Source organism: Aulonocara stuartgranti, assembly GCF_965226115.1.
Source record: "Aulonocara stuartgranti genome assembly, chromosome: 3".
In the NCBI taxonomy this organism is placed as follows: Eukaryota; Metazoa; Chordata; class Actinopteri; order Cichliformes; family Cichlidae; genus Aulonocara; species Aulonocara stuartgranti.
This window is the reverse complement of record NC_138941.1, coordinates 20,247,494-20,271,391: the sequence shown is the minus strand read 5'-3', so window position 1 is coordinate 20,271,391 and position 23,898 is coordinate 20,247,494. Positions and strand designations below refer to the sequence as shown.

General features: G+C 40.8%; 2 protein-coding genes and 1 long non-coding RNA gene across 3 annotated transcripts in view; 2 read left to right on the top strand and 1 right to left on the bottom strand.

Annotated features, from left to right (window-relative positions):
• Window positions 1-18,321, top strand: part of LOC309698086 (protein TANC1-like) — a gene marked incomplete at both ends in the record, with an annotated part of 36,869 nt that extends 18,548 nt beyond the window's left edge. Inside the window, 5 exons of the mRNA XM_082520359.1 lie at window positions 143-424; window positions 716-870; window positions 4,128-4,359; window positions 4,470-4,636; window positions 17,698-18,321. Coding sequence (XP_082376485.1) covers window positions 143-424; window positions 716-870; window positions 4,128-4,359; window positions 4,470-4,636; window positions 17,698-18,321 — 1,460 coding nt within the window. The remainder of the gene's footprint in view (window positions 1-142; window positions 425-715; window positions 871-4,127; window positions 4,360-4,469; window positions 4,637-17,697) is intronic.
• Window positions 1-23,898, top strand: part of LOC309700493 (uncharacterized protein) — a 2,098,293-nt gene that overhangs the window by 116,111 nt on the left and 1,958,284 nt on the right. The window lies entirely within an intron of this gene.
• Window positions 13,853-15,092, bottom strand: LOC309701405. Its single transcript, XR_014274973.1, has 3 exons — window positions 14,918-15,092; window positions 14,776-14,842; window positions 13,853-14,251 (listed from the first exon to the last, which is right to left on the bottom strand). It is a non-coding gene; the product is annotated as an uncharacterized lncRNA (long non-coding RNA).

Below are 23,898 nucleotides of genomic sequence, written 5' to 3'. Positions count from 1 at the left end.
AACGGAAAACGATTTATTACAGTAAAGTTTCCAGCATTTAAAAGAAGTAATCATTTGTTAACTTCCCGGAGACATGGGGGAAAAAAATAGAAGTAGTGTAAACAATTTTAATCTGTTTCATTTCTTTTCCCGTTTCCTTCAGCGCGTTTTGCTCCCTACAAACCCGTGGACATCATGCTCAAACCTTTGCTGTTCGAGGTTCCCAGCATCACCACAGATTCTGTGTTTGTGGGCCGAGATTGGCTCTTTCAGCATCTGGAAGATGTCCTGAAGGCCGGCGAGTCCACAGAGAACCACGGTGCTGTGGTGGTGGGCAGCGTGGGGTATGGGAAGACGGCCATCATCTCCCGACTTGTGGCGCTGAGCTGCCATGGAGGACGCATGCGTCAGATCGCCTCCAACAGTCCCAGCGCCTCCCCGAAAAGTAATTAGTTTTAGTATTTGCCTTTGGATGTGAGCACTACATTAACTGCTCGTGTTTAGCTAATGTTATTATAATTTCATTTCAACATTAGCTTGCAAAGTGTGGGAGGGAAGTAATTATATATTCATTGGCAATATAAAATCAAGTTGACTAATATTACATTTACCTTACAAAAGAATGCCCTCACACACAACTAATGTTATTAATGCTAGCATATACATATATAGAGAGATGTTAGTTTATATTAATGTAATAACTTTATATATTGGTGACCATGTGCATGTCTTCCAGCTGGCCCAGGACAAAGCACAGAACTTCCTCTCAGCCAGCCTCCACAGCCCACTCCACCATCCAGTGCTGCCAACACACTGAGGACCAGCAGTTGCCCAGGAACTCCCGAGATGCAGCGGCACAGGGAGGAGGCTGTCAAACGCCTGGCTGCAAAGGTGCGCCTTTCAACATCTAAGAGAGCTCACAGTAACAAAGAAGCAGGAATCAAAGAAGCTGAAAAAAGATTGCACTAGTTATGGTGGTGTTTACTCAGGGAAAAAATGTTTGGTGTGTGCACTGGATCAAAAAAGTAATTTTAACAATTTTCAACAGTGAGTAGATTATTTTTTGTTTTTGATGGATGGATTTGTTGTTTCTTCCTTTCTTTTTTAAAAAAAAAAAAAGGAAAAAGAAGGAAAATCGACCAAAAAGCATCTCAGGTTTTACCAAGTACTTCTACAACAGCTTCAGTCTGACTTCTGAAAACTCCTCTTTAATAGTGACCACAGATAATTGTGATATATTCTGTTGAATGATGCATAAAATTATACATAACAATAAGGGTAGGTTGCAGTTTACTAGTCAGTGATTAGAACCTCCTCAGGGAGCAACAACCCACAGCGAGCCCTGTCAGCCATGACCTGAGAGCACAGAATGTAAACACACACCAACGTCAAACAGAGCCAGCTTCATCAATATTAGACGTCATTTAGGAATTTACAAACATCAACACACGTTTCAAATAGCAACACCATTTATCTAGGCGGCTATCAGTTATACCGACATGTATGGCACTACTACTGCTTAATTACTGGTTGGTATCCGTTCCTGTGTCAACTTCAAATAGGTGCTTAAATATATTGTAAGGCCGCCTGTTCAAGTGTTGAACTGGGATGTTTGAACATGATAAGGATCCTCAAAATTCCATGAAGCGGAGCAACACTGACTACTGAGGACAGTGCTTACTTTTTTGACAGATGAATATTCCATCTGTTGATTTTTCTGGCGTTACAAGGATCGCAAAATAAAGTCTAAATACTGCCTCTCTGGGAAGTTTACGTGTCAGCGCTGTTGAGCAGAAGATTAAGTGTTTTCTTGTATAAGCTTGTCAACATTTTTCACAAGATATAAAGTACTGCACGGTAACAGCTTTACATGTGTTCTGTTACTCCCCCACACCGTCAGTAACATTGTTAACCACTTGTCTGTGACCGAAACCCCCCCCCCCCCCCCAAACATGCATACCAGACACTGAGCATATTTCTGCACATCTTTCTCTTTCAGACTTGTGAAGTGGACAGACAAGTCCTCGATGTTTCACTTTAAAATGTTCCTCTCTCGATGCAGTGTGCGGTTTTTGCCTACGACTCTTTTATTTTAGTTTTGGAATTGTTCGCTCTGTTTCCACTGAAATTTCTCTGTCGATTTTTCACTCCCGCATCTTTACTCGCACCACCTCTTCTTGTGTTGCTGAGGGTTCAGTCACATAGCAGGTGCACGTTCACTACATTTTGGAAATACTGCTTGCTAAAAGCACCATTTGATGACTTTGGCACTGCTATTGCCTTGTAGCAGGTCTAATAAAGATGATTGGGGGCCACCGGGATTCAGAGAAGATTTGTGATCCACTGTTGTAGTCAGTTGAGTTTGAATAGTGCTGTGATGGTAGGTTGTAAGGTAATTTAATAGGTGGCAGCTTTGTGAAGGACTTTCTCAGTGGGTGTGACGTCTCCTACTGATTCTGCTGCGTTTAATGGTACTGATTACAACCTGTTGTCCTTCTAACACCTTTAGAATTTAATACTCTTATCCTGTCAGGGAGGCCTCCTAATTAGTGACCCTGTCAAAGGGGACAGTTCATGCACCAGACAGCTAGGGTAATGCAGTGAGCTTCATGTAAATGTCTGTGAAACTCAAGCAGTATCTCTTGAGCCAATTATGGTGAAAAGTGTTTCCAATAGGCGCCTTCACAGGGGCTCTGTTCCTGTGATGTGTGATGCAACGCTGAGCAGCTTCTGTCAGATTCTGCCAGTGCTTTTTTAATCATTGATTTAAAAGTGGTCTCATAACAGGAGCACTGAGGCTACTACCCTTTCTGCTTTATTCTTATTATCGAGACGTGCCTTTAGGTAACATTTCTGAAAATGCATTTATTGTTTTGCCAGCAGATGAGCTACCGAGGTTTGACTGCAGAGCCTTGCATCATCGTGTGTCGAGATTCGTATTGCTCATTGATGAGGCGGTAGTCTGCGTGACTTGTATGCTAAATTAAATCATCACTGCAGTAGGGGGCTTATTAAGAGTTGTGTTCATGCACACAGCAGGTTACTTGACTTTGTACAATAATAGGCATTCAATATATCAGTTTCCCTCTTTGTTATGTCACATTTGTGATGAAGCTCAAAAAACGCGTGACGCAAAAATGACAGAAAGGAGTGTTCGGACTTCTCTCAGACGTTTGCTGCTTTTAGGGTAAAGCATAACATCAGAGAAAAATTCTGGTGGTCGTGATTTTTGACAGTTTCTGGAGAAGATGTGAATCAGTGGTTGTGTTATTGTTTCAGTTGGTCCATCTTCTGACTGGATGTCACATGTTTTCCTTACTAAAGATGGGTTATATACATCCAGGGAGTTCAGCTATAATTTTTAAAATCTTACCTCCCTCTTTTCTAATTTGCGCTAGCTTTAATTGTGCCTTTATTGGCATGTGAGTTATATGTTATTATTTGAAAAAGAAAGAACCATAAATATGCATTTAGATCTGTGCTGTGGGGAGAAGTTTGGGTCCAAAACATTTATTGATGCTAAATGTTAAAAAAAAAAGTCTCATATCTTGAGGCTTTAGTCATTTTTCTAGAAGCTGGTCATCGGTTTTCTGTGGAGAACTAAACAGCAACAGCTGAGGTTGAGCCGTCAGAGGAACCGATCACCTGCTCCTCCTCCTGTGGGCCTGGAAGTGTGTCAGCTCCTCCAGGTTGGACTGTAATTAGTACAGTCATCTTCCTTCTTCTCCACCTCTGTCCCTACATTTTCCTTTTAAATCAGACCTCCTTTGAATGCTGCGGAAACCTGCTCAGGTACAGAAGATTCTACCTTTAGATATCCACCTGGGATCTACTCACTTCTTTTTATAGCTTTTCATCCGTTGCCCAATCTCTTCATCATCCCTTCTGTGTGAAATAATGAAAGGATAAAATCATGTCTTTGACATTGTAGAGATAATATGTAGTTTTATGGAGGCTTGTTGGTATCAAAAGCCTCACTTACTTACTTTGTCATGGTAGTTTTTCAGTCACCAGAGATGTTGGTGTTTGTAAACGCTTTAAAGTTATCAAATGTACCCATCAGTCAGTGAATCATATTTTTAATTCTTCCTGATTCTCAAAAAGCAATGGCTTCACTCGCGTTTGTTCTCGTTCCTTTTGTCTTCCAGGTGGTGGCTTATCATTATTGCCAGGCAGATAACACGTACACTTGCTTGGTCCCAGAATTTGTGCACAGCATCGCAGCCCTTCTGTGCAGAGCTCATCAACTGAGTGCGTACCGGGAGCTGTTGCTGAAAGAGCCCCACCTCCAGAGCATGCTCAGTCTGCGCTCCTGTGTCCAAGACCCCATGGCTGCTTTCCGGAGAGGAGTCCTGGAACCGTTGGCCAACCTTCGGAAAGGTAAAACACTGTAGTTGTATATTGCACTATTTCATTTTCATCGTGTATGAGACCACTAATCTCATTTCATAGTATTTTAATATTTAGTTTATTTGTAAATGTCTTTGCAGAGCGAAGGATTCCAGAGGAAGATTACATAATCTTAATAGACGGGCTGAATGAAGCGGAGTTCCACAAACCAGACTATGGAGACACCATTGCATCCTTCATCACAAAAATCATTGCCAAGTTCCCCTCCTGGCTAAAACTGGTTGTCACTGTTCGAATCAACTTGGTGGTAAGAAAGAACTTATAAAGCATGGCTCTGAGTTCACTCAGATGACAAAATATTCACTGTTATAATCACCTCGAGTCAGAATTACAGATGTCACATTATACTGGTGATGAGTTTTAGTTTTAAAAAGTTTATCACTCTTTCTTCCCTCTCGGTAACTACTCTGCTTATCCGCACACTTTACGGCTGATTAAAGTAACTACTGCTAATGGCATTCACTCTTCTGTTGCTGCAGCTGCTTCTCTCACACACTCAGAGACTCGCTTCCCACAATGAACTCACACAGGTGCAGTTTGGCTGTTACACTGTTGAGTGAAGTACTGGATACAGGCAAGCTGTTAAGGGCTTGATTCTTAACTTAATTACCAGTTTCGTGTCTGCTCTTATCCTCTACTATCTGCTTTCCAAGCGCTCTGAGCTGAAGCTTATCAAAAAGTTTGAACACTCAAGACTTCTGTTGTTATATTTTTTTATACAAATTGAATGAAATTTGCACAGGCTGGTTTAACTAAGCATCTTTAACTAAGTGCTTTTACAGTCTTACCTTTTAATATATTTTAATGTTATTAGTGCTAGTTTTCACTTACTTAATATACTGTATTTTTCGGACCATAAGGCGCACCGGATTATAAGGCGCATTAAGCGAAACAAAACAGTCAGATAAGTCAACTCATTTTTCTTGCTTCCTCCAATCCACATTGATTCATAAATGCTGAATTCTCTTGCAGCTGCTCTATTCCCATGTTGTTGCAGCATATTAATGACTAACCTTTGTATTGTGGATGGATTACCTCAGTTGTTCTCCTGATTGAAGTTTGGTCCGTTTACAGCATCCCGCCATGCGATTGCATTTGTCCCTAACCCTCGGGAACCCTCACATTAACTTTTATGAGTGAAAAAAAGTTAGCCTTCATCCTCTAGCTTCACTGTGTTTATGTTATGCTAACATAGCTGTGTCGCTAGCATATCATTTTATACCAGCTAGCCAAGCTTCAGTAACCCTATAAATGTCACTGCTGTTTAGTTTTCTGTCTTCATTTATGTCGAAAGGGACGGTAGAGCTGTACATTTAAATTTTTTCAGAAATCTCTTAGTCATGTATATCATGTTTAGGTGGAACTAGTGAGCTAACTTCTAACTCCGTTAAATTTAATAAATTTTGTTTTCATGGATGCTTGGATGTTGAACTTAATAGTTACACCTGATAAAGCATCAACGCTGTCGATTTTTGAGAAAATTAAAGGATTTTAAGTGTGGCTTATAGTGCAGGAAAAAAAAGTATGCCGGTTGTAGCCAACAGTCCTCCTGCACTTACAGTTCACACTGGCCCTGTTTCCCAATCCATAAAACACTGTAAAACACATTTACTGATATTTTGTATTCACCTCTTATGCTCTTCTATTAATGCATTTGTAACACCTGCTTAGTATAGTAGGGTTAAACTTATAGACTAGATTCGAGAGGAGTAAAATAAATTTGAGAGAATTGAGTGTTGAACAGCCGGCAGATTTATTACAATGTTACAGTGGTGCAATAATCCAATGTAAACAGCATAGAAAATTAACAGAAGATCAACAGAGAAGAGCGCTCTTTTGAAAATAACAACAAAATAAAATAAAATAAGTAGTCTCTTTAGACCTGACTCCTGATGAGCAGGATATTGGGAGTTCAATAGTTTCCCAGAGAAACAATCCGTATGAAGTAAGCAGTTTTTGCTCTTGCTTATCTGAAATCCTGCGATTCGAAGTAATTCAGACTGTAGCTCTACTCCTGCATCCAGAACAGCTGGCCACACTGCTTTTGGATTCGCCAAGAGTTTTCACAGGGTCTGGCTCGCCATCCATATCCAGAACCACTTCAGATCCAGGATCACAAAAAACCAGTCTGCACATACAGTACAGAGCAATAAACAAAATAGTTCTTAACAGTTTTTCTAAATAAAATGAGATCTCATAAAGTTTTCAAAATCAAGTACACTGTCGTTTTAACATTGTTCTGTCTCTATGAATTCCATTTGTATTGCTTTACAGCATTACAATCAATTGTATTTAAATACCCCTTTTTAAGGCATATGTAATCACATCATGAAATGTTTGTAACGTAACTAGTTTTAAATAACTTATTTACATGTATTAACCTATAACTGAAATGACAAAGTGCAGGAAAGGCACTGGACAACATTTATGGCTAAAAGAAAAGTGCATCCTGCATTAGTTTTGCACATTTGTGAAGATGCCCAATCAAATAGACAATAAAATAAAATACGACATTCCATTTCACACACGATTCAAGTACTCCGACTGGTTTTAGCTTTTTTTAGACAATACGGAATTCGCACTGTTGCAGTGTTTACCACATGTAAAATTAGCATAAGTTTTCCTGCTAACTTATCATCTCTAGTAACTCACCGGAATTCCCAAGAAACAAATACACGCTCTGCCTGGTTTTGGTCGAGAGTAAAACACATAAAGGCCTCTGAAAAGTACATAACTTTAAGTTAGAGACTGTTGAAAATACTTTATAACACTTATTTTATACCAAAAGACTCACTGTGTAGCTTGTTATTTGCTCTCGGTGTCTTGCTCCGTTTTGCCTAGCTTAATGCAGCAACGTGCTTTTGTTGCATTCACTGAACTACGGAAAATCAAAGTGTGTTCAAGGGGTGTCGGAAATAATAATACCAGGTAAAAACAAGAAAATACTAGTAACCATGTCTATAGGGGTTACACCCTCCCCCTTTGAATAAACATGAGTGCCTTCATGTACTTAAAATGTATCTAAACATCATAGATTTGAGTGTTTTCATAGCTACTAAACGACTCAAGAGCTTGGTTAAAGTTATCCAGAAATCGTTGTGCAAAGGATATAAGGGGTTGACCCAACTGGGGATAATGAAACCGTCCTGGGGGTCGCTTTAATCTCTCAGATTTTCTCACTTGAGGTGTTTCAGAAGTTATTTCAGGTGTTTGTTCAGCATGTTGGTCAGTGATATTTTCACTATGCTCTGTGTTTTCTATCTCAACATCTGGTTCTCCTGGAACTTGGACATTATGATTCTCTCCCATGATGTTAGAGTGAGATTCCTCATTCAGCAGTTCAGGTTCAGTTTGATTTCCCTGTCCATGGTCATTCTTGTCCGAGATTGTCTCTATTGGTTGAAGCAAAGAGTTGTCACTTTCGAGCGTACATGGATCATTTTGAATTTCGGAGCTTGTTGTCTCATTTTGCACATTGGAATGGTTTTGAGTTTGGTCACAAATCCTGATAAACGTCTCGGTTTGGATTGAGGGATGACCTGAAATGCATTCATACTCCTCCTCAGACTCTGACATTTCTGTATCTTTAGGTTCAGAAGGGCTCTGCCGAGTCTTAGGTCGACGTGGAGGTTTGGGCTTTGTCTCAACCTCATCCTCAATGTCTGAGAGATCACCACATGCAAGTAAAAGGTCTCGATGAAGAGTCCTGCTCGGACCACCACCCTTCTCCGGTTGGACCACATACACAGGAACATTTTCCAGTTTCTTAACAACACGGTACACCATGTGTTCCCATTTATCGCCAAGTTTGTGTTTACTGCGCAAACGAACGTTCTTGACTAAGACTCTGTCCCCAGCTTGAAGTGTGGACTCTCTGACTTTTTTATCAAACCTGTTCTTGTTTCGCTCAGCAACTCTCTTGGAGTTTTCGAGTGCAATCTGGTAACTTTCCTCAAGCCTAGCTTTCAGATTGCGCACATACTGGGAATGGGATGTTGGTGAGTCCCCTGTAACTGGCAACCCAAAGGCAAGGTCGACTGGTAGCTTGGGTTTTCGACCAAACATTAGCTCGTAAGGGCTAAACCCGGTAACCTCACTCTTTGAACAGTTGTAGGCGTGGGTAAGAGGCTTGACAAAATCACGCCAATGAATCTTTTGCTCATCCTTCAGAGTGCCCAGCATACCAAGCAGGGTGCGATTGAATCGCTCAACGGGGTTACCTCTCGGGTGATAAGGACTGGTCCTTACTTTTTTAATGCCTGTGGTTGAGCACAATTCCCTAATAACATGTGACTCAAAATCCCTCCCCTGGTCACTATGGAGGCGTTCGGGGAACCCATAGTGAACTAAAAAGTTTTCCCAAAGATTTTTGGCCACAGTGGTTGCCTTTTGGTCTCGGGTGGGCAAGGCCACTGCATATTTCGTGAAATGATCTGTGATGACCAACACGTCTTTGGTACTCTTACTGTCGGGTTCAATAGAAAGAAAGTCCATACACACCAATTCCATTGGGCGTGTGGTTTTGATGTTAACCAGTGGTGCTGCTTTTTCAGGCAAGGACTTCCTTCTAACACAACGACCACAGTTCTTTATTTTAGTCTCAATATCAGCACCCATCTTAGGCCAATAAAATCTTGCCCTCACTAGATCATGAGTCCTCTCCCACCCCATATGACCCATATCATCATGGAGCAGCTTGAGAACAGTAGACCTAAGAGAGACAGGGAGTACAAGCTGGTAAGTTGTAACTGAGTCACACTGTCGTTTCCTATACAGAAGGCCATTTCTCATTTCAAAACGTTTCCATTCTCTGAGCATCAGTTTTATGTCAAATGTTTCAGACCTGTTTTCGCATGGAACATCAGCACCAGATTCTAGTAACTGAATGACGTGGTTTATGCTTGGGTCAGATCTTTGGTGTTCTTTAAGCTCATGCTCAGAAAACAAGGGAGCAGCTACTTGACCAGATGTTTCAGCATCACTGTATGCATCAGGAATGGCATCAGCACTCATAGCCAAGGACTCGACCAGAATGACACAAGGTGAGTTCTCACTGTTCTCATTGAGAAGATGCTTATTACATATAGCTGCTACAGTGTCAGGGCATACACTGTTAGAGCTTGGAAGGGATCCGAGAAGGCGTGAGGTGAGTTGTTGAATCCTGTTTTCCTCTTCCAATGTCACACTATCTGCAGCCAGAGTTTGATGAGGCCTCCGTGATAGGCCGTCGGCATCCTGGTTAGCCTTCCCAGCTCTGTATTTGATTTGGAAGTTGAAGGTAGACAACGCTGCTAACCAGCGATAACTCGCTGCGTCAAGTTTTGCCGTGGTCAGAATATATGTAAGCGGGTTGTTATCCGTTACAACGATGAACTCGTTACCGTAAAGGTAATCATGGAATTTTTCGACAATGGACCATTTCAGAGCTAAAAATTCTAGCTTATGAGCTGGATATCTGGTCTCGCTTGGTGTCAATCCCCTACTAGCATAGGCAATGACGCGCATTTTACCATCCTGCTCCTGATAAAGAGCGGCACCCAGGCCCGTGGTACTAGCGTCAGTGTGCAGAGCATATTGGAGCTTTGGATCTGCAAACCCCAATACAGGGGATGATGTTAACTTCTCCTTAATGCATTCAAAGGCTGACTGACAAACAGGTGTCCATCTGTCTGCAAAGGGTTCTCGAGGATTGAGATATTTAGAAGTGCCTGTTTGTTTCTGGCCTTTTCTGAGAGGTGGATAGCCACATGTGAGATCGTTTAAGGGCCGGACTATCTTTGAATAGTCCTTAACAAATCGACGATAATAGCCTGTGAACCCTAAAAATGACTTCAGCTGTTTCAAGTTTTGTGGCACTGGCCAGGTCTTGATAGCAGCAACCTTTTCAGGATCAGTCTGCACACCATTTTTGGAGACAATATGGCCCAAATATTTAACTGATGTCTGGAAAAAGCGACATTTTTTCGGGGACAACTTTAAGCCATATTCACGAAGACGGTCCAAAACATGCTTTAGCCTCTGTTCATGTTGCTCGAGGGAGTCTGAGAAAACAATCAAATCGTCTAGGAAGACGAGTACCTCCTTGAGATTAATGTCTCCCATACACCTCTCCATTAACCTCTGAAAGGTGCTGGGAGCATTTGTGATGCCTTGGGGCATTCGATTGAACTCATAAAACCCCAGTGGGCATACGAAGGCTGTTTTGGCTTTATCCTCCTCCTCCATCTCTATCTGGTAATAGCCTGACTTCAAGTCCATGACAGAAAACCAGTTTGAACCAGATAGGGCGGAGAAGGTCTCTTCGAGGTCTGGCAACGCGTAAGCATCTTTTACCGTTTGCACATTAAGCTTGCGGTAATCCACACAGAGGCGTACCTCACCATTCTTTTTCTTGACTACAACGATGGGGAATGAGAAGGGAGATTCTGACTGTCTTATTACCCCAGCATCGAGAAGCATTTTAAGGTGTTTCCTGACTGCTTCGTAGTCATTTGGATGAATGGGCCGCGATCTCTGTTTTATAGGCGTTTCGTCTTTAAGCTTGATCTTATGCTTAACTTTAGTGGCATGGCCAAAGTCGAGATCGTGGCATGCAAAAACGTCACGGTAGGCACTAAGACTCTGCGTGACCCGACTTTCCCATTCCTTGGGCAGAGGTGAATCGCCAAAATCAAAGGTCAACTGGTCACTGGGTAATGAACATGAGTCTGCAGACAGGCTGCAACAGCCTGCAGAGTTTGCACTCGACGTGGTTTGAGTTTCAAGGACTTGGTCTGCAATGTGTAGTTCAGCAAGAACGCAGTTGCCAGGAAGGATGATGTCATGATCGGTTTCGTTTCTGATCCAAATAGGATGCTTGTAAGGACTTTGACGTGGCACTGTGATAAGGCAGCAATCGACAAAGATTCCTCCCGGAAGGGCTGAGGAAGTTGGCTGCTCTACAACTGCCCATCTGTCAGTGGTTGGTGAATTTAGGTGGGCGTAACTCTCTAGGCAAACCCTTTCATGAGCTGGTATTACGTAAGGTGTGTTGCCCTTCAGTGTCATTAGTCCAAGCTTTCCTGTGCTTTTTGTTTCATGTCTATGTTCAAGGATTTTTAAAATCTGACTATAGCCATAGACAGCTGATGAAATAGGAGTATCCCTACAGTGTTCCTCATATAAAACATCAAGGGCATTTGTACCAATTAAAACTGGTAAGTCTGTGCTGGAACGTAAATCAGGGACAATGAGAGCTAATGTAGAAATTTGGGGCTCAGACTCAACAAACTCCTTTGGAAAGCCAATTGGAACTTCTACATACCCTAGATAAGGTACAACTTGTCCATTTGCACCCTCAACATCTAAGTCACTGATTGGCTGGATGGGAAGATCAGACAAATGTCTCTGGTAAAATGAGTGTGAAATAGTCGTTACTTGCGACCCAGAGTCTAACAAAGAATTGCAACTCACTCCAGCTATGTTGACATTAGCTGTGCACTTCTTGCCAATTAAGCCCTTTGGAAAGCTGGAATGACGCATACTTGTTCGTACACAACACTTTTTTGTTGGGCGGTTTTGAGTGGGACTTTTGTTGCTTCTAGTTCCAGTTTGTCCCTCAACTGAAACAGGAACTAGTTTAAATCAGAGTCACATTGGTCTTCCCAAGCTTTTTGTTTTACCCTTAGCTCTTTCCGCTTGGCTTCAACAGTACTGGGATTCGGCTCATTGTCACAAGAGGGAGCTATATGGCCATCCTCGCCACAGTTAAAGCAGAACCATGGGCGAGGCTTTTTGTTTTTGCCAAAGCCTTCATTTTTCAACGGAGAGTTCTGTGTTTGTGCCTCCTTTAGCTGCTGTTTCTTTACAGCTTTTGGGAACTTTGCCTGAGGTTTCTTTGCAACCATGGTTTCCATTGAAGCTTTTAAGGAACTTAACTGTTCTTGCAGTTGAGCAATTTGTTTTTGCAGTTTCTTGGCAGATGCTTGAGCGGAGCTGTCAGTAGCAGCAGCAGCTTGAAACTCAGTGGTTGGGTAAACATTTAAAGGATTGGACTGCACCTTTACTTTTGAAATTCCCAAGTGCTGCTTCATGCGAGTTGACTTGGCTGCCTGCTTATCTTCCTCTGTTCGCAAGAGTAAAAGCAGCTCAGAAAAGGAGGGTGGACTGGATTTCTTTTGCTCTAGATGGAGGCTAGCGATTAGGTTATCATCCCAGCATCCCCTACAGAACTGCTTCAAAAGCTGCTGATCGAAATCACTAACTGGGACTCCTCCCCCTTTTACAACTTTGTCAAGGGTAGTCTGCAGCCTGTGCACATAGGCTGAAGGTTTTTCGCCAGCATTTTGGTTTGTACTCAAGAATTTTGCGAACAGCTCATCAACGTCATCTACAGTTCCATATGCAGAATCAAGCAAGCTCAAAAAGTCTTTGAGGCTGGACAAGGGACCCAATTGTTTAACAATGTTTGCAGCTGGCGGTAAGAGGCTGTCAATGATCTTCCGTACTACTTGTCTTTCAGGAACAGAAGAATCTGCAAGATAAAACTCAACATGACTTCGCCAAGTGTCATAGTCAACCTCCGTATTAGGGCATGGAGTTTTTCCAGAAAAGGACCTGAATTTTACAGAGCTTGGATAGGATTGGGACATATCAGTACTTTTGACAATGTGCTCCACAATGACCCTCTGGACTTCAGGTGTGGTCAAGTGTTCAGGGTTCAAAATAGGAGCTGGTCTGTCAGTAAGGGAAGGATTGATGGTGTCAGTGGTCAGAGTGGGTGGGATAGTTTCACTGCTTGGTCGTCTCAAAACAGAACCAGGTATTAAAGGGACTGGGTCATCTACTGAAATGACCTTAGAGGGGGCTGTACTCTCCCTTTCTCCAGCAGAGGCCTGAAGTTTGTTAAGTTCACTAAGTAGCATTTTCTCATAATCTACCCCACTCACCTTAGCAATACCCTTTAAATTAGAAAGGTAAGACTCTGTAGTACTAGCCGTTAGCTTAGCACTGTAAATTGGGGATAAGAGTTGGATGCTGTGAACTACATTTGGGTCAGATGTTGTTCTGTGACAGGGTAGTTCACCCTGAATCGACTCAATGGCTGTGCCATACTCAAACTCAACTATAACTGTATCTTTAAAGTCAGGGTCAGAACTAGCAATTTTCACTGTTCGTGCAATAGAACCATAGTGTTGCAAAAACTTAACAACTTCTTCATCAGTCTCTGTACCAGAAAACCCACTGATTAGTACAGCATTTGGTACCTTGATACGTTCACGTTCAATGACATCCATGTTACTTCAGTGGAAAAATGTGCAAAAATTGTCATAAAACTGCCAACTGTGTGCCAATGATTGGATTAAAGGCATTAAATAGCCAAACTCCTCCTGGCTGGCTCGCCACTTTTATGTAACACCTGCTTAGTATAGTAGGGTTAAACTTATAGACTAGATTCGAGAGGAGTAAAATAAATTTGAGAGAATTGAGTGTTGAACAGCCGGCAGATTTATTACAATGTTACAGTGGTGCAATAATCCAATGTAAACAGCATAGAAAATTAACAGAAGATCAACAGAGAAGAGCGCTCTTTTGAAAATAACAACAAAATAAAATAAAATAAGTAGTCTCTTTAGACCTGACTCCTGATGAGCAGGATATTGGGAGTTCAATAGTTTCCCAGAGAAACAATCCGTATGAAGTAAGCAGTTTTTGCTCTTGCTTATCTGAAATCCTGCGATTCGAAGTAATTCAGACTGTAGCTCTACTCCTGCATCCAGAACAGCTGGCCACACTGCTTTTGGATTCGCCAAGAGTTTTCACAGGGTCTGGCTCGCCATCCATATCCAGAACCACTTCAGATCCAGGATCACAAAAAACCAGTCTGCACATACAGTACAGAGCAATAAACAAAATAGTTCTTAACAGTTTTTCTAAATAAAATGAGATCTCATAAAGTTTTCAAAATCAAGTACACTGTCGTTTTAACATTGTTCTGTCTCTATGAATTCCATTTGTATTGCTTTACAGCATTACAATCAATTGTATTTAAATACCCCTTTTTAAGGCATATGTAATCACATCATGAAATGTTTGTAACGTAACTAGTTTTAAATAACTTATTTACATGTATTAACCTATAACTGAAATGACAAAGTGCAGGAAAGGCACTGGACAACATTTATGGCTAAAAGAAAAGTGCATCCTGCATTAGTTTTGCACATTTGTGAAGATGCCCAATCAAATAGACAATAAAATAAAATACGACATTCCATTTCACACACGATTCAAGTACTCCGACTGGTTTTAGCTTTTTTTAGACAATACGGAATTCGCACTGTTGCAGTGTTTACCACATGTAAAATTAGCATAAGTTTTCCTGCTAACTTATCATCTCTAGTAACTCACCGGAATTCCCAAGAAACAAATACACGCTCTGCCTGGTTTTGGTCGAGAGTAAAACACATAAAGGCCTCTGAAAAGTACATAACTTTAAGTTAGAGACTGTTGAAAATACTTTATAACACTTATTTTATACCAAAAGACTCACTGTGTAGCTTGTTATTTGCTCTCGGTGTCTTGCTCCGTTTTGCCTAGCTTAATGCAGCAACGTGCTTTTGTTGCATTCACTGAACTACGGAAAATCAAAGTGTGTTCAAGGGGTGTCGGAAATAATAATACCAGGTAAAAACAAGAAAATACTAGTAACCATGTCTATAGGGGTTACACATTAGAATTGGTTTTTTGACGTGGAAAGATGTTCCAGGTGACTGCACTTAAAGTAATACATTTCGACTACACTGCAACATCCATCCATCCATCCATCCATAAGCAGAACACTGCAACATATGTGTTGTAATGTCTTCTGACAAAGTGAAACAGTGTTTAATGAGAGGGAGTTACTGTTTGTGTGAATTTGCTAGGGTGACGTTTTTAGCCACCTGGAGGCTGGCAAAGCAAGAACAGCAACAACAACAAGGTTGCAGTCGGTTATCGGAGATGTGTTTTTGTTGTCCGTGTGGTAGATTTCATAGTAACAACTGTGCTGGAAAGGAAACGTGTGGTTTTATGGCATATGTAACAGTAGCTGTTTTTTTTATAACCTCTGTTAGTGAATCCTGTGCACATGCTGGTCTGTGGCAAAGGATAGCACATTGTTAACCATGCCATATGTGTCTTTTACTTTCTTGTAATCATATTTTTCTTGTTATATTTCTGTTTTGTTCACATTCCCACTGTAACCACTTAGCAGTTGTCTGCAGTAATGAATCAAATGGCACTGTTGTTTTAATGGGAGCTATATGACGACTTCGCATGTGAAAACCTCAGAGTCGGTTTGACAATGTTTTTGTAAATCAGGCTCCTATGATGTTCAGTAAGTTCCCTTTAAGTGCAATGGAAAGGCTGTTAGTCACTGACTGAAAATGTCTAATTTTCCAAAAATGTAACAGAAGTCAGTTAAATAGTTTTTAAGAGAGTTGGCAGTCTTTTGCAGAAAAACCCTGTATGTCCTCTCTTTTTATTGTTTTTTTTTGGGGGGGGGGGGGGCTACGAGTCCACATATTTGGGTAAGATGCAGGAAATGGTTGCAAAATCACAAAGAAATTCCAAAATTGAATTCTCTATGTCCGGTGGGACGTGATGAGAAATATTACAAAAGCAGAATTCAAAATGAAAACAATGAACAAACAGGGCTGCGTACAACCACATGCCATGACACATAACGACAGCACAATGCTTAATAACAGAATTAATGATAAACTGAAGATATTCTACGATAACTGGACCATGCACAGCATTCAAAATAAAATAAATAGAGAAATAAATACAGTAAATAAAGAAAATGTATATAAAATGTTGTTTGGACATGATGGTTGTCAGTCCTGCTCCATGCAATAGACTATAATGACCATACACTTGCATTACTCAAAGGTTCTTGAAACTGAAATATGAGCTAATGATGATGGTTCCTACTTCCTTCAAAAGTTTTTAGAGCAAGTTCCTACAAAAGATCAAAAGCACAAACTGTACGCTCCATGCTGTATTCTCATACCGTTTCCCCTAACATTAAAGCTCTGGACACAGCAGTCAGCAGCATTGCCATTCAGTGCAGACAGTGGTTACATTCGGCTTTGTAAGTTATCTGAACCATTTGGCCATCATTAATATGCAAAAGCCATCGGTAAACCTGCGTCTGTGTGTGTATGGCTTTGCTATCTAAGCTTTCGGCTACAAGTTCAGAAACTCTGCAGCTTAGTGTTTGTATAAGCTGCAATTTAGCTTGAAATTGGAAGCACTAAATGATCGACTTTAAAGCATTATCACTTCATACTTGTAATATTATGCGTGTACATTTGTACTTGTCGCTTGTACTCAGGTGTCTCTTGCAAAAAACCCCTCAGTGAATAAATAAAGCTTATCTGCTTTACTGCCCGACTAACTCGGGGCATAGCAAAAATGAATCATGGAAGAATAATCAAGATAGCATTGTTAAGACAAGAAAATATGAAGGCATGAAATGTTTCTTATTTGCAGACAGAATCAGAGTTGTGCATAGAGATGAAATTGTCACGCTATTGTTTTGTGCTTTGAACAGACAAATAGCATCTCACCTTGGAGGAAGGGTTCGATATATTGGCCCTTGCCTGCTAGACTAATATCTGGACAATCTCTGAGGTGTTGTTTGCACCCCCTCCCCCCAATCTTGTGGATTGTGTTCGGTATGTTTTATTGAGCGTGTGCATACATGTGCTTGTGTGTGTTTGTCTGTTTGCGCTGCCTTCTCATGATGAGGGAGAGGAAAAATGTTATCTTGCGGAGGCAATGTTTCTCTAGCCTCAGACAGGCAGAGGATTGGAGGATTAAGGTGCATTGATTTCTCCAACCCCTGGGACACAGATTGAAATGTGAGCCCTAGTTCAGACCTCTGCTTGCCCGCTAGCTACCATCCCATCCATCCCCTGCCTCTTAATACTCAGTTTCCCCACTCCTGTTTTCCTCACAGCCACATTTTGAACAGTAACAAGTGTCTGCTTTGGCCTGATAGCTCAGCATGCTTGCTTCCCCACTGCTCAAAGAAACTCTTCTGATAATACACGTACACAGGCAGATTTTGTTTTTCTTAATGGCAGCTCAGGATGCAAAGAATATTTTTGCTTTTAATTAATTAAATTATTTATTTATTGGCTGTGGTATTGAGTAATACAGCTGTGTCTGTAATGCAAACACTGCACCAAATTACTTTTTTTCATGCATTGACACTTTAATAGTACATTGAAGCTCAGATGTATGTTTTTATGTCACGCTCTGTCTTTATCTTGTCTTCAATAGGAGATCACCAGCCTCCTGCCCTTCTCCAAAATCTCCCTGGATGACTTTTCTGACAACAAAGAGATCAGCAATGACCTCAACGCATATATCCAGTATCGTATCAACGGCAGCAAGGACATCATGAACAATATTAGCCTGAACGGCAAGGCCGATCCTATCACAGTCGGCAAGCTAAGTAGCCACCTGATCTCCCGCAGCCAAGGGTCCTACCTGTATCTCAAACTCACCCTGGATCTGTTTGAAAGAGGCCACCTCGTGATCAAAAGTGCCAGTTACAAAGTCGTGCCTGTTTCACTGGCAGAACTGTACCAGTTACAGTGTAACATGAAATTCATGACCAATTCAGCCTTTGAGCGCTCACTGCCGATCCTCAACGTATCGCTCGCCTCGCTGCACCCCCTGACTGACGAGCAGCTGTTCAACGCCATCAACGCGGGGTTCGTCCAGGGGGAGCTACAATGGGAGGACTTTCAGCAACGCATGGAGCTGCTCTCGTGCTTTCTCATCAAACGGAGGGACAAGACGCGCATGTTTTGTCACCCTTCCTTCAGAGAGTGGCTGGTGTGGAGAGCTGATGGAGAGAGTACGGACTTCCTTTGTGACCCCAGGTCAGTTTTCTGCTAATGCAATAACTTCGCAGCTCTCAATTTGGTTTGCAGGCTTCTGTAATGCATTTAGAGTTTGCGTATGTTTCAGTAATGCATTTAGAAAAGGTTCTTGAATTGCACAAATAGGCATGTAGGACAGTAAGAAAAGTACAACTAATGCTGCAGAATAATATGATAAACGTGTCTTCATGTGAATGAAGTTTTGCATCTCAGAGTGCTTCTGAATTAGTTGTTTTAGGTCTCTGACAGCTTTAATCATGCCTAAATTTGGTGTCCATCCTGTCGGTTGTCACAAAGTTCTTACCTAAAATGTTTAAAGCAGTGTCCTGCTTATTTCCGGTCCTCAATTTTAATGCAGGAGAGCAGAATTTAACGTGGGATATGTCTGCAGAAGGGGAGAATAGCTGGCTCTGGATGTATTAGAGGCAGTAATTCAGTGTTTTTCTTCACATATCTGCGCAGAAATTGGTCCATAATAAACACTGCAGACTGCACCAAAGCTTCCATTTGTAAATAAACCCCTTTAGTCAGCAGTTTGCATACGCAGCCCTGCAACATCATAGATCAGATTTCAAGCAGGCTGTTTCACTTCTTCGAGTCGTCTTCTCTTGCATAATGACTCCATTGCATAACATTTGTGAGAATGTGAGAATACAGCTGTGGAAGTGAAGCATGTTAGATTAATGCTCGAATCTTGCAACAATGACATTCAGGCTTCACTGAATGTAATTTGAGATTTTGCAGAAACATTAGACTCCCTGAAGTCCTGTTTGTTGGTGTCAGCTTGTTGCATGCCAAAGTCTTTCCTTTGTCTCGGAAAAAATACACACGGCATGCAGAAAAAAAATTGAGTGTGAAGTGATGTGATGATGTGAGCATTTACAGACACATCACAGCACTAAATTCATTAGCACAAGGCCTGTTTGCGACGTACAGCACATTCAAAAGGTCATCTCAGAATGCACCTTTGATACAGTGAAGCTGTTTGTAATAAAGCAGCACCTCTGCAGATAAATCCTGTGCTCTTTTGGAGCTGTCAGGATTCATCCGAGTTCAGATGCCTGACTGCAGACTTCACCCTCATATCAAACACATCGATTCTCCTTCCACTGCCTCTCCCCGGTCTGAATTGTTCACATGTGCTGGTACCGTATTATAATTGTCAAATTTCAAATAACAAGCCGCACCAGCGTTGTTAGTGGATTACTCGCTCCCTCATCTGCTTGTTTGCAACCCACTAATTTGCGCTGCTGTTGGCAGCTTGCATTGGTCATCGGTAAAATGAACTGCTGCGTCTGTGCTCATGAATTTGTGCTTTGTTAGTAGATCACCCGCACAACTTTTGACTCCTGATCAGTGCTTTTTTTTTTTTTGTTGTCTTGCAGCCTCACACTGATTTGCCCTGTTTTAATAAATAGTGCTTTTTGTGAGGGAGGGGGGGTACTGACCTATGCATTTTGCAGATATTGCATGTTGCAATGCGAGGCAGGCTTATCTCTTTTAGCAGTACTTGCAGTGCTTACCTAATTGAAATGCTGGAGCCACACGCAAATGAGAGATTTCAGTCATTCACACTTCATAAATTGAATGATGTCACTTTTTTCCTCCCTGTTGCTCACCTCTGCTCACACGGCGATGCCTCCAAACGGACGAGAGCTGAGCTTCGTATTCTGGTCATTCACAGCCTTCCACAGATACTTAACTAGCCAACTTGAGGCTTAAAGGAATAATGGTAATAAGAGGGACTGATCCATATGGGCACAGAGAATAGCCACTTTTTGTGGTACTGAAGTTCCCGGGCTTTCATTCAAAATCTGTTTATCGTGAGCACCCACCCATTAAACATAAAAATTATAAATAGCTTCAAGCTATTTCAAGCTATTGATGCCTGTGGGCACTATCAGCCACTGAGACAACAGACAAATTTTAGTGTTTTAATGAATGAATATTTCATACATTAAGGCTGCCTGTTTATTTAAGAGAGGTGAACAATACATTATAATTATACATAATAATATCACAGATGATAGACTAAATAAATAGATTTTACTTAGATACTTGTTCATTCTTAAAGTCTTATATGTTGAATTGAACTGAATGTCATCTGTTCAAAGGCTCTCCCAGTCAGTGCTGTTCTCCATGCCTGTCTTACTGTACATGATGTTATTAGCACAAACACTTTAAAAGTTACTGTGACTCAAACATAGAAAAAATGATTTTTTATTTCCCTCACCTAATTTTTAAAAGTATTTTATAGCATATAACACCTTTGAAAATATGCTTTGGTTCACATTTAACTCCAGAAAATCATAAATCAAAATAGGGATATTACCTGTCCACAGATTCATGGTGCAGTAACTGCTCTTTTAACTGTCTGGTGTCTTTGCTTTGTTTGGTGTTTGTAGACATGGTTTACATGAGTTTTTAGCTGAGATTCAGAGGTTTCTGTGGACACTACTCATGTCAGCACTTATATTTCTGACCTCGTGTTATAATCGATTAAACGTGGTCTCCTCTCTTTTGCCCCCATTTTTGATGTTGTGGGTGCAAATGATCAGGCGTGACATTCTCATAATAAATCAGATAAAATACTGCAAAGAATTAATCCTGCATTTGTGTGATTGAAATGTGTGTGCAGTGACACTGTTTTAAAGATTTGGCCTAAATAATTCTGGAGTGAATGAGCCTAAACATGATGACCGGACTAATGACACCATATCACCTGTGACACTCACACACGCACGTATGACTTTGCCAGTTTCAGCTGAAACAATTTCAGTGTTTCAAACCATGTTCCACAGTTTTTAGGTCACCGTTCATGAGGTTTCAAGAAGAAAATGAAAGACAGATCTGAATGTTTGAAAGTGTTTTGGAAAAACTCTGTAAAGATTAGATGAACAATACTCAAAGGATAAATTCAACTGTTTTATTTTGTTAGATAAGTTGAAAAAAAAGGTAAACAAGCAAGTAAATAACGAAACAAGGTTAAATGAAGTAAGAGCAAAAAGTTAACAAGTAAATAACGAAACAAGGTTAAATGAGGTAAGAGCAAAAAGTTAACAAGTAAATAAAGAAACAAGGTTAAATGAAGTAAGAGCAAAAAGTTAACAAGTAAATAAAGAAACAAGGTTAAATGAGGTAAGAGCAAAAAGTTAACAAGTAAATAACGAAACAAGGTTAAATGAGGTAAGAGCAAAAAATTAACAAGTAAATAACGAAACAAGGTTAAATGAGGTAAGAGCAAAAAGTTAACAAGTAAATAATGAAACAAGGTTAAATGAAGTAAGAGCAAAAAGTTAACAAGTAAATAAAGAAACAAGGTTAAATGAAGTAAGAGCAAAAAGTTAACAAGTAAATAATGAAACAAGGTTAAATGAAGTAAGAGCAAAAAGTTAACAAGTAAATAATGAAACAAGGTTAAATGAAGTAAGAGCAAAAAGTTAACAAGTAAATAAAGAAACAAGGTTAAATGAGGTAAGAGCAAAAAGTTAACAAGTAAATAACGAAACAAGGTTAAATGAGGTAAGAGCAAAAAGTTAACAAGTAAATAACGAAACAAGGTTAAATGAGGTAAGAGCAAAAAGTTAACAAGTAAATAAAGAAACAAGGTTAAATGAGGTAAGAGCAAAAAGTTAACAAGTAAATAACGAAACAAGGTTAAATGAGGTAAGAGCAAAAAGTTAACAAGTAAATAAAGAAACAAGGTTAAATGAGGTAAGAGCAAAAAGTTAACAAGTAAATAAAGAAACAAGGTTAAATGAGGTAAGAGCAAAAAGTTAACAAGTAAATAACGAAACAAGGTTAAATGAGGTAAGAGCAAAAAGTTAACAAGTAAATAAAGAAACAAGGTTAAATGAGGTAAGAGCAAAAAGTTAACAAGTAAATAACGAAACAAGGTTAAATGAGGTAAGAGTAAAAAGTTAACAAGTAAATAAAGAAACAAGGCAGAGGAGAGAAACCCCAACAATCCCCTCTGAGCAAGCACTAGGCGACAGTGGGGAGGAAAAACTGCCTTTAAACGGGCAGAAACCTCCGGCAGAACCAGGCTCAGGAGGGGGCAGTCAACTGCCGGGACTGGTTGGGGGGGGTGAACAGAGGTGGAGCAAGACGAGGCTACATCAGTTGAAGAAGCAGTATTGTCCCTCTACCGGAAAAAGCTGAAGAATCTTTTCTTCTTTTTCATGGACTTTTCCACGAGCGCCTTTTTGTCCAGGATGAGGGTTCTCAACTCATCGATGGTTTCTGTGTTTTGCCTCTCTAGTTTCTTGCATGTTTGTTCCACCTGTTCTAATGTTGCTTGTGTTTCTTCAAGCTTTTCTTTGAGGTCTTTGGATGTTGCCTCCTGTGTCAGCTTTGCCTTCTGCAGGTCTGCATTTCTCACTTGATCTTCTTTGTGCAGGCCTTCTAGCTGCTCATTTCTTTTCTGGATATCGCGGCGCGTACACTGCAGGTCCTCATGCGTTTTGTCTTGTTTTTGCTTTTGGGCCTGCATTTCTGTGTTTTCCCGCTTCAAGTTGTTGAATTCCAACAATATCCCCTTAATGAGCTCTGAGTTGTTTTTGGCCATGTGATCAATCTTTTTCTGCATGTGTGAGCATCGTTTTTCTAGTGTTTCCTTTTCTCCCTCCAGCTCACTTGTTTTGACCTTCAGTTCATCACAGAATCCTTGCAACTTTTGATTTTTACTCTCAAAGTCCTTGATAATGCACTTTTCTTCTGGCAGTCTTTCTTTCTGTTGCTCTTTCTCTTGAAGGAGGTCTTTATTTTGGACCAATGTTTGTTCCAACTCTGCCTTCACCATTCTGTACTTTTCCTGCATGCCTTGGAGCTCGCGCTGCAGGTCTTTTTGCTTTGTGTCCTGTTGTTCCTTCTGTTGGAGGACTTCTTTATTTTTTTCTTCAGCTTCATCAAGCTTTCTTTGGAGCAGGTGATTCTGTTGGTCCATGTATTGCAGATCCCACTCCATTTTATCAATCGTGGCTTTCCTGCCTTGAAGCTGCTCGGACATTTCTTTAACTTCAGCGCTCTTTTTCTTGTTTTCTTTGATGAGGGATACAATCTGCTCTCTGGCTTGAGTAAACTTGATCCCCCAGCCCTCATTAATAATGTTGATGTCGGGCTGGCGCTGTAGTGTTTCTTCCAGGTGTTTGTTTTGTGCTTCCATCTGTAAGCACTTCTTCTCCAGGTGACGTTTTTCTTCTTCAATTTGTCGAATTTTGTTCTGGAGATGGTTGTTTTCATTCCTACTCTCCTGTAATGCCCTTTGGATGGATAAGAGGCCATTTGGAGAAATTGGCCGGCCACGCGTGGAAGGAGAGGCGGCGAAATCTTTTTGTCTCGGTTGCCGTAATCTTGGATACATGTTGGCGTTTGTATCCGATGACTCTGAGAGGTTTCCAAATTTTTCTGTAGTCAACGTTTGAAGGCTGCAAACACAAAGGCTGCGAAGAAACGAACTGAAAATTGCTGTTTCTCACCCCTATTTATAGAAAAACTTCAAAGGATCCTTGTGACATCCTTGTGACATCCTTGTGACATCCTTGTGACATCCTTGTGACATCATCACTCCTAAGCCAATCAGATTGTCACATGA